Below are 15,639 nucleotides of genomic sequence, written 5' to 3'. Positions count from 1 at the left end.
GCAGATTTGCAACTAGATGTCATTCACTCATATTTTTTGTTTCTTTCCAAATAATTGAAAACTCCATGATTTGTGTAGCTATTCAAATCTGCTTTATTATTAGATGTACTGCGAGAAAATATTAAAAATGGTTACTTGTTACAAATGTTGAGTTATGACTTGTAATAACTGTTTAGATTTTACACTTTGCATGTCAATAGTTACTGTGTAAAATACACACAAACACTGATGTGTCCTAACTTTGGTTCAGTTACAGCCGGGTATACATTTTTTTTTTTTTTTAGGAATTATCATTTGACAATTGCATGTAGAGTTTGTGGATTTTGTAAAAGCATTATTTTTGTTTGACTTACACACCGTATTAAAACAATTCATAAAGCATATCTGGTTACATATCAAAACACATATCAACATCAGAACAGAAACACATCAGTATTATCATTTACAACTCACTTTAAATTATATTGTAAACTTTAGTACATACATTATGAATAGGGTTTCATATCTTAACTATATATAGACTCTGTACTGTAAATGATGAGGGAAGGGCTGTTTATATACAGTACAGTACATGTGTGTTATATAGATGAGAACAACAGCTCAATGAGGATCTCTGTTAACCCCTTCATCACAGCGCATCATCATATTACTGATATCACTTCATTTCTGAATGTAAACCAGTCATGATGAGGGTCTCTCTCTCTCTCTCTCTCTCTCTCTCTCTCTCTCTTCTCTCTCTCTCTCTCTCTCTCTCTCTGTTGTTTAGCTGTGATTTACTGAATGAGCTGTGTTCATGTCCACATTTGTCTTGCGTGGCTCATCCGATATTTCAATCCTGGCAGAGATGGAGTTGACGGTGTCTTCTGTTTTTTTCCCTTTTCTGCAGCAGTGTTTCTGGATGAGTTTGAATAAAGCCACACCTGGAATGAACAATGCGGGAATTCCAGCCAAAACAAAGATTATAGCATAAATCCATTCAGGGTAGGAAAGTGTGGCCAGGGCTGGGAAATTCTCCTGCAATGAAACACGACAAAAGTAAGGAGAAATCATTTACATTTACACATTTGGCAGACGCTTTTATACAAAGTGCACTGAAAAAAATCACCAGTTGCACATGATTGAATAAAGTCACATTCTTAAAATGAAGTGAATGTGAGTTAATCTTCATTCAATCATGTGCACCAGTGTCCACAAGTTTTTATTTTCTCAGTGTGACTTACAGTGCGTTACAAGGTTTGATCAGTATGTGCGTTCCTTGTGTTTTGAACCCATGAGGTTTTGTGCTGCTAACACAATGCATTTCTATACATGGTTCATGTTATAAATCCTTATGGACAAAAGCACAGTTGGCAAAGCCTACACATCATATACTTGGATGTTATTCCCATGTGCTAAATACAATTCTTTTAGTTAGCCTATAACATTTGAAGTATATATTATATATGTGAGGTTGTATTTTCCTCATGCAGTCTATTAGTTTATGTTACAATCACAGTTACAGTGTAGCTATTTTGCCTATAAGTGAATGTTTCTATAGAAATAAACTATTATTGCTATTTGTGTTATTATTTCTCTTACAGGCATTTCAACTGAACAGATTTTATCTGCAGAAATCCTCAGCTCGTCCTCCATAGAAATGAATGTGTGAGTAAAAGCATCTGTATGAGATGTACATTTATGCATTTGCCAGATGCTTTAATCCAAAGTGACTTTACGGTGCATTACAAGGTTTGACCAGTCTGTTTGTTCCCTTGGTTTGAACCCATGACCTTTGCGCTGCTAATGCAATGCTCTAAAGTTGTGGCTAGAAGGGATAATATAGCAAACGCCCAAATCTTGCTGGATAAGTGGTGTTTTTTATGCTACACTCTCAGAAATAAAGGGCCAAAAGTTGTGGGACAGTACCCTTTCAAAAAGGTACACCTTTGTACCAAAAAAGTGCATATTAGTACTTCAAAGGTACATATGGGCAGTTCAAAGATACATATTTGTACCTAAATGGTACATATTAGGACCTTTTTTAAAGGGTACTGCCCTATGACAGTGTAATCCTTTCCTTCAAACCTAACTCTAAACCCAACATCTCAGGAGATTTCAGTGTTTGCTGTATCCCTTCTAGCCAAAGCCACGCTTTACCATTGAGCTATACAGGAGCACAGATGTAAAAATAGGATCAGATTCAGTACATACAGACTCGGGGTCCCAGGCGATGTACGTCAGGTCTTTGCTTACAGTAGTTACAAAGTAAAAGAGGAAGATAACCAACACAAGAAGAGGACTGACGAATCTCCATGTGATCTGCCAGAAGAGGTTGGGCTTGTGACCAATCATGAATTCAATATCATCATTGAATCTGTTCAGAGAGAACACAGATACACATTGACAGAGTTTAAAGGATTGAAATGATAAACAAAGGCCATAAATAAAATAAAAAATTAAATCACGAGCTTGATAATGGGCAGAATATTGCCTATTTAATTTTGGCTAAAACAAAGGCTGTCAGTGAAAGTCTAATAGACGTCTACACTGCAAAAAATGATTTTCAAGAAAAAAAATTCTTAGTATTTTTGTCTTGTTTTCAGTATAAATATCTAAAAATTCTTAAATTAAGATGCTTTTTCTTGATGAGCAAAAAGACCCAAGAAAACAAGTCCAGCCCTCAGACCAAAAATATCAAATTTATTTGTGCACAAAACAAGCCGAAGAATCTGCTAATGGGGTAAGCTTATTTATCTTAAATTTAGTGTTTAAGAAAAATGTTCACGATATTTTGCTTATCCCACTGGCAGATTTTTTTGCTTGTTTTATGCACAAAATCACTTAAATTTGATATTTCTGGTCTAAAAACTAGACTTATTTTCTTGGATCGTTTTGCTCATCAAGAAAAAGCATCTTAATTTAAGAATTTTTTGATATTTATACTGAAAGACAAGCAAGACAATTTTTTTTGAAAATCCTTTTTTGCAGTGTAAGTAAACATAGCCCAAAAATAGACAATGTGTTTATGCTTAAAACATGTAAAAAAAAAATAAAGAAAACACCTTGAACACCTGTTGACTTTGCTTAAAGATGGAATATCAGATATTACAGAAGTTAATTTGTCAAAAATAAAACCAAATTCAAAGTTATTTTGGGTTACTCATAGCCGGACTATATTTGGCCTATATTTCCGGTCTCGGTTATTTCTTGCTTGAAAACTACTGAAATATTTTGAGCTCGAACTGATTTTGCCAAGTAAGAGATGTCCTCATGAAAGCATATTGTGTTGACCCATGGACAACATTTTTGATTCTAAAACCTAAACCCACCCCAAATCCCAACCCTAACCATAACTGAACCCTAAAATCAGAGAAAAGTGAAAACCAATGAAGAAGCTAATCCTGGTTTTTAAGCTTAAACTTGAAACAAACTGTAAATAAATTTTTTGAAATCTAATTGGTTGATTGAAATTTTGTCCCAGTGTCAACATAATGTTCTGGGAGTCTTCTTTCAGTTTTAGGCCAAAAAGTGCTTATTTGAAAATAAGATGATAGACTTACATCCATCATATTGACATTAGAAACAAGAAACATCTTTAGTCTGACCTGTCAATCCCGTAAATGTAGACCACGCCCACCATCTCACAGAAGGCAATGATGAGAAGCGGAATAGATCCAGCGAAACTATCAAACAGAGCCAACCAGTAGTTCCCTGAACCCTGAGCAAATATAACAGCGATACTAAAAGAGACAAAACACACCAGACCTGAAACACAGACACAGAAACTTCAGTCAAGTCAGAGCGAATGACCCAATCAGAGTCAACACGATGTATGCATCAGCTCCACCTGTGAAGATCTCTTTAGGCCATCTCTTTGGGAAGATGTTCAGATCTTGGAGCGGCACCACCACACCCTCGATACTGCCGAACATGGTGGAGAGACCCAGACAGAAGAGCATGATGAAGAAGAGGACGGCCCACAGAGGAGCCACGGGCATCTTAGTGATGGCCTCGGTGAAGACGATGAAGGCCAAACCTGTGCCCTCCACTCCCTGTCAACATCAGATGATGATGATCACCTCAACAACACCTTAGCTTCAGATGTAAAGATTTTATTCATCTACCTAGTAGTGAAAAACAGACCTGACTGAGGAAGGTTTGCATGTCACAGGTCTTCAGACTGAGGTCTTGAAAAGTATCTGGTGCTGTGACGTTGAGATTCTGAATGTACCAATCATAGTTCGCCTCTGTGATGTTTCCTTCAGGAAGATCGAACGCATTCAGCAGCGTCAGGATGTTTCTGTGCACAGATAAACACGATGTCTTTAAGTTAATTTTGGGATTTTTGTTTTACATGAATTCTGTGTAAATGTCAGATGTGAACACAAACCCATTGAGACATTCATCAAAGCGCTCCGTCGCCCTGAAACCGATGATGGAGTAAATCACAATGGCAGCGTAGATGGATGTCATCCCGTTTATTATAGAGATGATGACCGCGTCCTGCTCGCAGTTATTACTGTAAAGAGAGAACGAGTTCATATAAATGTGCTGTAGATGCTTTACTGTTATATAATGTTGATAAAGTTTCTCACTGTACGGAGTTGTAGCTGGAGAAGGCGATGAGACCACCGAACGCCAGAGAGAAAGAGTAAAACACCTGCGCACCTGCGTCCAGCCACGTCGATGGGTTTGCAAGCTCATTCAACTGCGTACATAAGATATGAATACATACAGCGCAGGAGTCATATATATGATTGATGTAGAGTATAGGAGAAGCTTACGTCAGGTGTAAACAGGTACACTATTCCCCTCACAGAACCTTTCAGGGTCAAACCTCGGATCAGGAAGATGGTGAGGACCACATAAGGAAGAGTTGATGTGATGTATACGGCCTGAAGTCAAAGCAACACAACAATACTGTTATATAAAAGTTCATAGAAAGTGTTTGAACTCTTTACCTTTGTACTCATGATATATAAGATAAGAAGATTCCATCAGTTTCCATCAGATTATCAGTTTAGTTTTTGCTGATCTCAGAGCTGGACTGATATACAGTACAAAGAAATGCATTTCAACTTTATGAGGCGGTTTACCGGACAGGGTTTACACTAATACCAGACTAAAAGTAAGTTTGAGCTGCTTTCATTTAAAAATATCTTGACTTGTTTTTATTTTAACATATATCAGTGACATTTGTCTCAAGACGCACATCTGTAGTGTTTTTTTTTGTAAGGTTTGTCTGTAAAAACTTTACAACTTTAATGGGCGGTTTCACGGACAGGGATTAGACTAGTCCTAGACTTAAACACTTTTAAGAGCTCTCCAAACTGAAAACAACTTGCACTTACATATCTTCAAATACATCAGTACCCTTTGTTTTACCTCAAAATGCACACAGGTAATGTTTTTAGTAAGGCATGTTTGTTAAAACTACTTATATTTCCTAATTAAACTAAGACCTAGTCCTGGATGAAGCTAATCCTGGTCCGGGAAACTGCCCCTAAAAGACTTAGTCCTGGATTAACCTAAACCACACCTCTATGATTCATCTTGATTAGTGAGGAGTTGAAACAAATTAAGCTAATTCAATTTTTTTACTTTTTAGTTATCTACATGTCACTAGTCAACATTAATCATATTCAACTGAAATGACTTTCCATGTTGGTTATACTTAAACATTTAAGGCAACCAGGAATTTCCCCATGCACACACCCGGCCTAAGAATGACTTTTCACACTTTTCAGTGGTTAATTCAGGGTTAATACACTGTAAAAATGATATCATAACATATATTTTTATGTTACTTTGACTTAACAAATTAAGTTGAACAATTTCAATTTGTTTTTCTAAGTTATGTCAACTTACCACAAGTCAAAACTTTAAAAAGTATGTTGGGTTTGTTTCATTTAAGTGGTAACTAAATCATAAAGAGCTAGTATGTTAAGCACATTTTAGTTCATATTCCAACCCTATATCACGCAAATACGTGACCATTTCACGCATGGACCAACGCGAAAACGTCACGTTCCGCCGGCCCTGAACGCGAGCATGTCACGTTTTCTGTTTGTGTCACTTTCACGTTTTGGTTACCCAATCTAACCCTAAACCGAAGCGACAATGGTAAGAAATTAGGACAAAAAAGTTGAGTAACCAAAACGTGAAAGTGACACAAACAGAAAACGTGACATGCTCACGTTCAAAACCGGCAAAACGTGACATTTTCACGTTGGTCCATACGTGAAATAGTCACGTATTTGCGTGATATTGGGTTGCATATTCACGATGTCTTGTAATAGCACAGATAAGTAGACTTAGATGAAGTACTAAAGAAGTAGAAAACTTTTTTAGTACATAATTAGTGCGCAAAAACTTAAAGCACTTCAATTGAAGTGTACTATTTTATCACCTATTTTAGGTTTGCTACCTAAAAAAATGCAGCATTTGTGTCAAATCAACATATATTTTTATGCTATTTAACTTATAAAACTAGTTGAAGTTGTTCAACTTAAGTTATGTCAACTATTCACAGGTCAAAACGTATACGTTGAGTTGACTAGTTGTTTTAACGTCATACTGCATTTTTTTACAGTGTGGGTTGAATTCTGGGTAGTCATCATTAGTTAAGACTTAATATTGTACAGCTATAAACCACACACAGTGTAAAAAATATTTTGCTGCCTATTGAATCAACTGGGATTTACAAGTCATTTCAACTTACTATTATTTATCTTGACTATGAGCTGTTATAACTACAGGTGAGTTGTTATAACTTATACAATTGAGTTGACTTTTCTCAACTGTATTTTGTAAGTTGTGAAAACTCATCTCTGTTGACATGGCTTGTAGATCTGAGTTGATTTAACAAAAAAAATTTAGGGCAGCAAAGTATTTTCTACAGTGCAGGTTTATCTTCCTATTTTCATACTGAGGAGGTTATTAACACACTATAAAGGAAATGCAGGATGAAGTTAAAATATCTTGGTTTTGAAAGTCAATTCAACCTAATATTTTAAGTTTTGACCTCTGAATAGTTGACATAACTTATAAAAACTAGTTAAAGCCGTTTAACTGAAATTTTTAAGTTAAAGTAGCATAAAAATATATGAAGAGTTTCGAGGCAAAACGAGATAAATAAGTTTTTAACATTTTTGTCAAAACATGTTTATTATTATGTTTTCATGTTATTATTTTGTTTTATGGTGCTACTTAGCTGTATTTTTTAAGTTATGAAGGTTAAAATCAAAACAAACCAACTGCAGTTGAATTGATATTAATTGAAATGCACAACCAAAAAATTAGATTTCTGAAAAATGAAAAAGTTATGCAACGAAACTCTTCAAATGTTAATTTGACAAAAATGCTGCACTGGTTAAAGTAACGTTTGTCTGTTTTTAAAAATGTGCTTTTCTATGTGAATTGTTAATAATCTTAAATAAATCTAAAATAATCTTTTGATGTGTTTTACATTTTGATGTGTATTTAATGCTCTTGTTAAGTTTATTATGGTCTTATGCTAAACAACATTTTTAATGTCATCTGTCGAGGGCTTTAACCCGTGTGTTTAAATGGCTCGTAATGACCTTGCCGGTGGTCTCGATGCCCCTCAGACAGCAAACCCACAGCAGCGTCCAGGCAGAGACCAGAGACACCACCATCCACCACTGCATTCCTCCTGATTCACCGATGGATGTGGTCGTGTTGAGCGTCTCTCTGTACCAGAAATAATCCACCGGAGAACTGCGCGCACATTCAGACACGAACCCTGTCACATACAGAAGAGTTTTCATTTATAAAGCACACACAAGAGCACTATATAATAACATCATGTCAAGATCAAAATCTTGTGTGCACCTGTCTTGTTCTCATTGAGAGGACATTGACTCCAGGGCAGCGGATCCTGAAATGAGTTAAAGAAGTACCACATGACCCAAGCGATGATGGTGTTATAATACATCCCCACCAGAAATGACACCAGCATGGAGGAGATACCTGCAGGACCAGATCATCTGTTAACATCTCACACTTCTTCTTTTACAGATCATGTGCTCTTCATGATCTAATACTGACCCACTCCAGCTAAATAAGGATTGATGGCGGTCCAGACTCCAACACTTCCCTTCCTGAGCCTCTGTCCGATGGCAAACTCAAGGTGAAGCAGTGGAATTCCCTCCAGGACCAGAAGAATCAGGAATGGGATCATAAACGCTCCTGAATGGATCACACATTTGAAGTATGTTTGCTTTCATTCATCTCATTTGCAGTATTTTATAACATAAAAACACATTGAATTTAAAAATGATTTTAGTTTGATTCACCGAAACCCTAATAAGTTGACTTAACTCATTTGATTGGGTAAACTAGTTCCCTCAATTCAATTTTCAACATTTTTAGGTGCAAGGGCTTATGTGTATTACTCACAACATTTTGATTTTTTTAAGTCAATGGTTTTTGGAAGTTACCGAGCCCCTAAGGTGACATTGGAGTAAAAAAATCTAAAGTTTAGTTTCATATGTTCACGCGAAACCTTCATGTGCAAAAAATTTTTTATGTTTAGTTTCAAGTTTAGTGCGGGCACGTGAAACTATAGCGCGCACGTGAAAGTTTCACGTGAGCACGCGAAACTAAACACGGTAGTTTCACGTGCGCACGTGAAAGTTTCATGTGAGTATGCAATAGTTTCATGTGCACGTGAAACTAAACTTTATTTAATTGTCCCCTTAGGGGCTCCGTAGTAAGTTAATAAGTTAAATGAACAAAGATAGTTAAGTTATGGATGCAGAATGACTGTTGACTTTTTGCGTACAAACAGCATTATGGCTTTCAGTGTTCATATTTTGAATTAGCTTTTATTTTTGATATTTTAGCTTTCATGATAATTTTAATGAAATTTGTAATGATTTAGTTGTAATCACGTGTGATTGTATTTTAATACTTTGTTTCAGTATTAGTTTTTTGCTGTGTCATTGGTGTTTTTATCTAAGCGTGGAGTTATTATCAGCTCATAGATGTGAAGTCTTAATGACCCGAGCTTAAAGTCCACATGTGGATATCAGCACCTGAGTTTCAGGTGTGAAGATATGAAGGACAACAGAAGATCCATCAGGAAGTTTACACCTGCTGTGTATACCCTCAACATATCTAAGAGATATACACAGTAATGATATATCATCATGAAAATCAACTCATGTTCATGTTTACTAGATTAACTCTACTATACACAACCCATAAAACATCTCACTGGAGACTCTTTTTATAACTCTTCATGGAGATCTCAGATGTGTTTACATTCAAGAAATCTTAAAAGACAGATTGTTTCTTTAAAATTCTTTAGGAAAAAGAGAATTCATTGATGTTAAGACATTGTTGAGATCTTTTAGACTTTAAATAAGACCCATAACACACAACTGAGGTTTCAGCTGATATACAGATGATTTGTTTTTGATCAAAGAGAAATGCAACCCATCTAATTTCAGATTTGATGTAATAACTTGATTTCATTGTTTTCTGTATAAAGAAGAATCTTGTCAAACAAACACAAGATGTGTTGAGATGTGTTAAGATGTTAACTGATTATGTTCATCAGGTTTAGATGTCTCACCATTTAAATCAGCTCTTCGGTTCATTACTGTGCTACACATCTGCTGTTTCTTTGAGGTTAAATTAATGTTTAACTATTTAACTGTTTTAAGTGGTTATATGGAGCCCATTAGGATTGGTATGAGGTTTTATGAGATGGATACACAAAAATAAGACGCATGCACGCAATTTGTATCAGACTCATTAACTTTGATTTCACTTTTTTACCGAATAACTGATTGTCAATTTAGTCACACTTAGAAAAATGCTATTGGTATTACATTAGACCCCAGTGGTCTCCAACATGCATGCCCACATGGAGTCTGTGAGTTGCCCACTAAAGCACATTATATTAATAACCTCTTATATTGACTTGGCTTTTAAACTATAAAACATATCAATAAGTAAAATAAAATAAAATAAACAAGTAAAAGAAAAATGTTTTGAGTAGACTTTATTAAAAAAGTAGCCCTCCAGGTTGGAGACCCTTGCGTTAAAATGTCCTTGGGCATCTTTCAATCAAATAATTTCTACTTGCTTTAATATTTTATTTACTAATTTAATGTAAGTGTAGCTTAACAGTTCAGATAACATATATTGTCTTCTTTTAAAGGTTTGTGTCTTACCTCCGCCGTGACTCTGACACAGATACGGGAATCTCCAGACGTTCCCCAGACCAACGCAGAAGCCCACACAGGTCAGCATGTATTGAGTTTTGTTGTCCCATTTAGGTCTTTCTCCAACTTCTTGTTCCTCGATCTTCTCCAGCTCAGCGTGAGATGGGATCCGGTCATCCAGACCCGGGTTAGGAATCTTTAGTTTCAGCTTCATGTCTTCTGTGTTTGGTCTGAGAAATGAAAGAGATGAACAGGCTGATGGGAGAAGAGAGCGATGGGTTGCAGTATATCTCAATAAATACTGTCACCAATATTAACATGATGAACTTTAGCTCTTTAACCCCTCCCTCTCTCGCCTCTCTCTCTCTCTCTTTCTATATGGATTGTTATTACACTGGAGAAAATCATTTGATCAATCAATATCAATGTGCTTTATGTTACTTTTACTTATGTACAACTTGTTTTATAAGTTATAGCAACTTATCACTAGTAGAAGTTTAAATGACTTGCAAAGTAAATGTGATTAAACTTAACCAAATTAAACCAAATTTGTCTGTCATCCTTTACATCAAACATGTACAAATGGCTGTTTTGCTGTAATGAAGCAGGAAACAGGAGCACCATTGACTTCCATTATAGGAAAGAAAAAACCTATGGAAGTGAATGGGGCTTCTGATTGATTTGGTTACAAACATTGCTCAAAATATTTTCCTTTGTGTTTAGCAGAACAAAGTCATTTTTACAAGTTTGGAGCAACATGACTGTGAGAAAATGATGACAGAATTATATATATATATATATATATATATATATATATATATATATATATATATATATATATATATATATATATATAAACTATTTAATACAAATCTCATTTAGATTAGAATTAAGTTATATTTGTTGTACTGAAAGTAATTTGTTTATTTTAATAAAAAATGAGTAAGAACCGATTAAAATCTTCTTGAAATAATGTTACTGGAGTTGCCTTTCATGCATTTATCTGTTATTCATAAAATCATTAATGTGTCAGATTGACAGCTGCATGACACACGTGAGGGGCGGAGCTACACTTGGCCACACCCACTTCAGCAGCAGAACACTTAACAAGGGCAGATTTACAATGTCCACAATCTTAGGTATGTTACAGATATGACATGAAGACGTCATAAACCCTGAAACTCACACGAGAGAACTGAACTGAAGTCCACAGCTGATCTCTGTTAATGCATTAAAACACTTCATACAGAGTTATTTAATGCAAGCACACGGATATATTTGTGGTTTTAAGCAATGATTGATAGCAATTGAACAGCTCAGCTTTCACTAGATGATATAAATAAAAACTTATTGACCAGTTATAACCTCATGTTCTGCGTGTTCAGGCATTTAGTCTGGTCAATGATTTGGGATTAACACTGAATAAATAGTTGTAATCATTTCTCTAAGCAGGTTCAATGTGTTGTTTATGTAATGTGAAGATTCATTTGGCAGATGTTGTGTGTGTAGGAGATCTTCACAAGCTTTACATGTGTTTTAGCTGTAAATGCAATCTTACTTTTACATTCAGATAAAGTTGACTGCAGGGGTCAGATAGTCATCATCATTCCTGACACTGAGTCATGTTTACAACATTGTTTACAACAGAAAAAGACGTAAGTACGACCAATTATGTTCTTAATTACTGATAATACAAACTGCAAGTGTCATTTGAGAGAGAGCGAGAGAGAGAGAAACAGAAAGAGAGCGAAGTTATTTATCTAGGTGCCCTTGTAAAGGTACATAAATACCCCTGGAAATCCCAATGGGCACATTTTGTCCCATTTAACACAAATGATAAAAAAGCGCAACAAGTATAAATCTTAAAACTTTCAAGCTTTCATTCAAAGTTTGATTGAAATCGACCCCATGATCCTGATGTTACAGCTACAGCTACTAAACTGCTACTGACCAGCTCCAGCTGTTTTACATTTACTAATGCCCAGTCAATATATCACTAATGCTTGTAGGTTTATTATTAAACTCTTGGTGATTTTTGTGTGCATGATTTTTAGAAAGAAAAGATAGAGATAATGAATGATGTGACATTACTTATGAGAAGAAAATCAGAACCGCTGAGAGTATTTAACCCATCACAGTGAGTGATCAATCAATCATTAACTCACACAGTGACACTTGTGATTATTGTTACGTCTTCTGTGTTGTCTCTTTATTTTACAGCACTTTGGTCACCTCTGTTGTTTTTTTATATGCTACATCAGTGTTTCTCAAAGTGTGGGGCGGGCCCCACTGTGGGAAATAGGAACATTACAAGGGGGCGTGTCTAATGGAAGGAAATTTGGTAATTTTTGTGCCCATCTCTATAAATTCCTTTATTTATTGACCATACACTCAAAACAACACCTTAAAATTCAAGACAAACTTAAAACAACATCAGACTGTGAAGACAATGTCACATGGAACTACAAAAATTGATCAACGCCATGATGTTAATTAAAGCGGAACAAAAATTTTAATGTGGAGAGGCGGTATAGCTGGTAGCGGGTATAAAAGTTAACAATGGATAAGTTTGTGACACAGAATGAAAAGAAAACTGGAGATTTGGCATCAGCAGAGAAAACCAAGACAGACAGTGGACATAATCAACTTTTTGCATTATTATTTAATTTTGAACAAAGTCTTATTTCATGCAAAGTGTTAATACATGTGCACATTTATTTTCTTTATTGAAAGTGTTTAATGCTGTCATGTTTTCAAATATGATACATTTTAATAGTTAAGCCTATTGATTGCCATTTTGTTGGGGTGATTTGGCACATGTGGGGCTTGGAAACCATTTTCTACATCCAAAGTGGGGAATGGCAAAAAAAGTTTGAGAAACACTGTAATACATGAATAATAAACACTAAAACACTTATTAAATTTGTGTAGATGACTTTTCTGTATTTGAATGAAGATGCAATGATGCAGTGCTGATTTCAGACAGCAGGGTGGCGCTTTTCCAGCACTACAGCATCACTCATCTATTACACAAATACACATGATCTGATGATGTAGTGTGTTGTAATGTAGACTCCTGATGCTAGTGCATGTTTACGCCACTAGGGGGCTCTCTTGGTCTTAAGATTACTTATGTTTATGTGCTGTTTCATAGTTTACTATTATTATACATTTTGAAACATTGTCATAATAAAGAGTTTAGATGTGAACAAACTTTTATTCATTAGCATTTATGCATTAGAGAGACGCTTTAAATTATTTAATAGAGTCATTTTCTCTGCATGTGTTTTCTGGGAATCAGATCTACAACCTTTTGCGCAACAATACTGGTTGTGCTTTTACTTCAGAGTTTACCTTTATTATACAAAATATAATAAGCAGGTTTTAGCTTGTACTTCATCATTTATACTTTACATATTTATGTGATTAAAATGAACAGATTAAAGTTTTATTGGAGTAAAGTGAAAAAGTAATACACTTCCATAATGTACTTAAAGTGCTCTATTTTCATGCACTACCTTTGTATTTAATATACTCCGTGTTGGGTGTGTAGCTAGTTACTAAGTAATCAGTTACTGTAATTGAATGACTTTTCTCTTGAAAAAGTAAAGTAAGGGATTACTCAGTCATTTAATTTCAGTGACTTCTGATGTAATTGAAGTAAATACTGTATGGACCGTAGATCAATTAGTCCTATATATATATATATATATATATATATATATATATATATATATATATATATATATATATATATATATATATATATATATATATATATATATATATATATATATATATTTTATATAATACAATAGTGGATTTAACATCAACATTTACAGTCTGTTGTTTTTAAGAATCCTTCTCACTTTAAATACTTGGGTGAGTTAATAAGAATAATGGTAACACAATACTCACTGTTAAGTTAACTAGTTGGTTATTAGCATTAATATTACTGAGATATTGTTTGTTTATTAATACTTAAAAAGCACATATTAATGCCTTATTCGGCAAAATCTTACTCTACATCCTTACCAATGATTAAACTTAACAACTACTTTACTAAGTATTAATAAGCGGTAATTAGGACTATATTGAGGCAAAAGTAGTTAATAGTTAGTTAATAGTGAGAACTGGACCTTAAAAAGTGTGAATTATTGATGTAATTGATGATTATTGAATAATTAATGTACTTTTATGATTTATTCCAGCTGCTTCAAGCCTTTCTTTGTATCATTTACTCTATAGGATTTAGAAGGTAATTAGTAATTAAATACTTTTTTGGAGAGAGTAATATGTAAAGAAATCTAATTGTAACTAGTAATTAATTATTAGTAATCCAACACTGAATATAGGCTACTAAAATACTTCTTTAGTACTTCTTCAGATGTTCTTAAGATTATCTGTGTAGTTATTTGTGCTTTTCTGAAACATACTATCTCTGTAGAAAATGTATTTTACACTTTTATTAACACTTTTACTAACCCTAACTTGAACCTTACATACCAAAATGGGTTCAAGTTTACTACAAGTGTAAGCTAAATACATTTATAGACATTTCAGTTCATATTCATGATGACTCAAAATAACACAGAGAAATACACTTATATGTACTTAAGGTTATCTTTAAAAGTATTAAGAAAGACTTTTAGTTTATTAAGTACAAAATTAGTGTGTGAAAATAGAGCACTTTTAAGTACGCTATATGGAAGTGTACTACTTTATAACCAGTGGTGTTTGAGAGGCTGCGATACTCTGTCTGTCCGCTGGATGTCGCTGTTTCACAGTAATCTGATCCCGCATCTGAAGCGCTAAATCCACGGGGGGCGTCCGCCCGGCTGTCCAGCACCTTCCGACGCGTCCACCCGGTCGTGACGCGCGACACTGACGCTCAGACGCGCAGCCACGGGACAGACTACTAGAATACTGCCCGTATCTTCACTTCATCCGCGGGTGCAGTCAGTGAAGGTCGCGGGACTTTTGTTGTCGTTACCGGAGAGCGCGCGCGTGGAAACGGCTCATGGACGCATCATGTCGACGTTTGTGTGTCGGGTTCAGTTTTTAGACGATACCGATCCGTTCAACAGCACCAGTTTTCCCGAACCGAGCAGACCTCCACTTTACACATTCAGAGAAGATATACCGGTGATAAACCAGCTCGCGGGGATCCACAGACTCCTCAAAGCTCCACACAAAGTGAGAAACACGCAATCTTTATTTCTTTATAAGTTATCTACTAAAGATTGTGCTTTTATGTTGGCATATATATTTAAATAAAACTTTTTTTAATTTATAAATACGCATAGTGTAGGCTTGTCACGGGTCTTTTATATATTTTGTATTATAATGAACTTGTTAAAGTATGGTGATTGTGTGTATTTGTCACAGTATTTTATTGTTTTTTAATCAGTATTTTGTATTATATAATGATTGATAAATAATTGTAGTGTGTTGTGTGTATTTG

At 35.0% G+C, this 15,639-nt stretch overlaps 2 protein-coding genes and 1 long non-coding RNA gene across 6 annotated transcripts in view; 2 read left to right on the top strand and 1 right to left on the bottom strand.

Moving 5' to 3' along the window:
- Positions 1 to 69: 69 nt before the first annotated feature.
- Positions 70 to 10,479, bottom strand: slc6a19a.2 (solute carrier family 6 member 19a, tandem duplicate 2). The gene is made up of 12 exons (XM_055167057.2): positions 10,185 to 10,479; positions 8,050 to 8,190; positions 7,834 to 7,971; positions 7,563 to 7,744; positions 4,764 to 4,874; positions 4,575 to 4,687; positions 4,370 to 4,498; positions 4,123 to 4,279; positions 3,827 to 4,031; positions 3,585 to 3,744; positions 2,191 to 2,353; positions 70 to 1,014 (listed from the first exon to the last, which is right to left on the bottom strand). The coding sequence occupies exons 1-12, from the start codon at positions 10,387 to 10,389 to the stop codon at positions 763 to 765; spliced, it is 1,956 nt and encodes a 651-aa protein (XP_055023032.1). The 5' UTR covers positions 10,390 to 10,479; the 3' UTR covers positions 70 to 762.
- LOC129412680 (uncharacterized) lies at positions 4,881 to 10,302 on the top strand. Its single transcript, XR_012359881.1, has 3 exons — positions 4,881 to 5,107; positions 8,020 to 8,212; positions 10,172 to 10,302. It is a non-coding gene; the product is annotated as an uncharacterized lncRNA (long non-coding RNA).
- A 4,511-nt stretch (positions 10,480 to 14,990) lies between the features above and the next one.
- The window catches only part of fhod3a (formin homology 2 domain containing 3a), a 36,978-nt gene continuing 36,329 nt past the window's right edge, over positions 14,991 to 15,639 (top strand). For 2 of the 4 annotated variants that reach the window (XM_055220928.2, XM_055220926.2), the window contains exon 1: positions 14,991 to 15,371. In XM_055220928.2, coding sequence (XP_055076903.2) covers positions 15,207 to 15,371 — 165 coding nt within the window. In that variant the 5' untranslated portion in view covers positions 14,991 to 15,206. The remainder of the gene's footprint in view (positions 15,372 to 15,639) is intronic. The other 2 variants (XM_055220929.2, XM_055220930.2) reach the window with 2 other exon arrangements.

Source organism: Misgurnus anguillicaudatus, chromosome 20, assembly GCF_027580225.2.
Source record: "Misgurnus anguillicaudatus chromosome 20, ASM2758022v2, whole genome shotgun sequence".
NCBI lineage: Eukaryota > Metazoa > Chordata > Actinopteri > Cypriniformes > Cobitidae > Misgurnus > Misgurnus anguillicaudatus.
The sequence above is the reverse complement of the archived record's forward strand: the minus strand, read 5'-3'. Positions and strand labels throughout refer to the sequence as shown.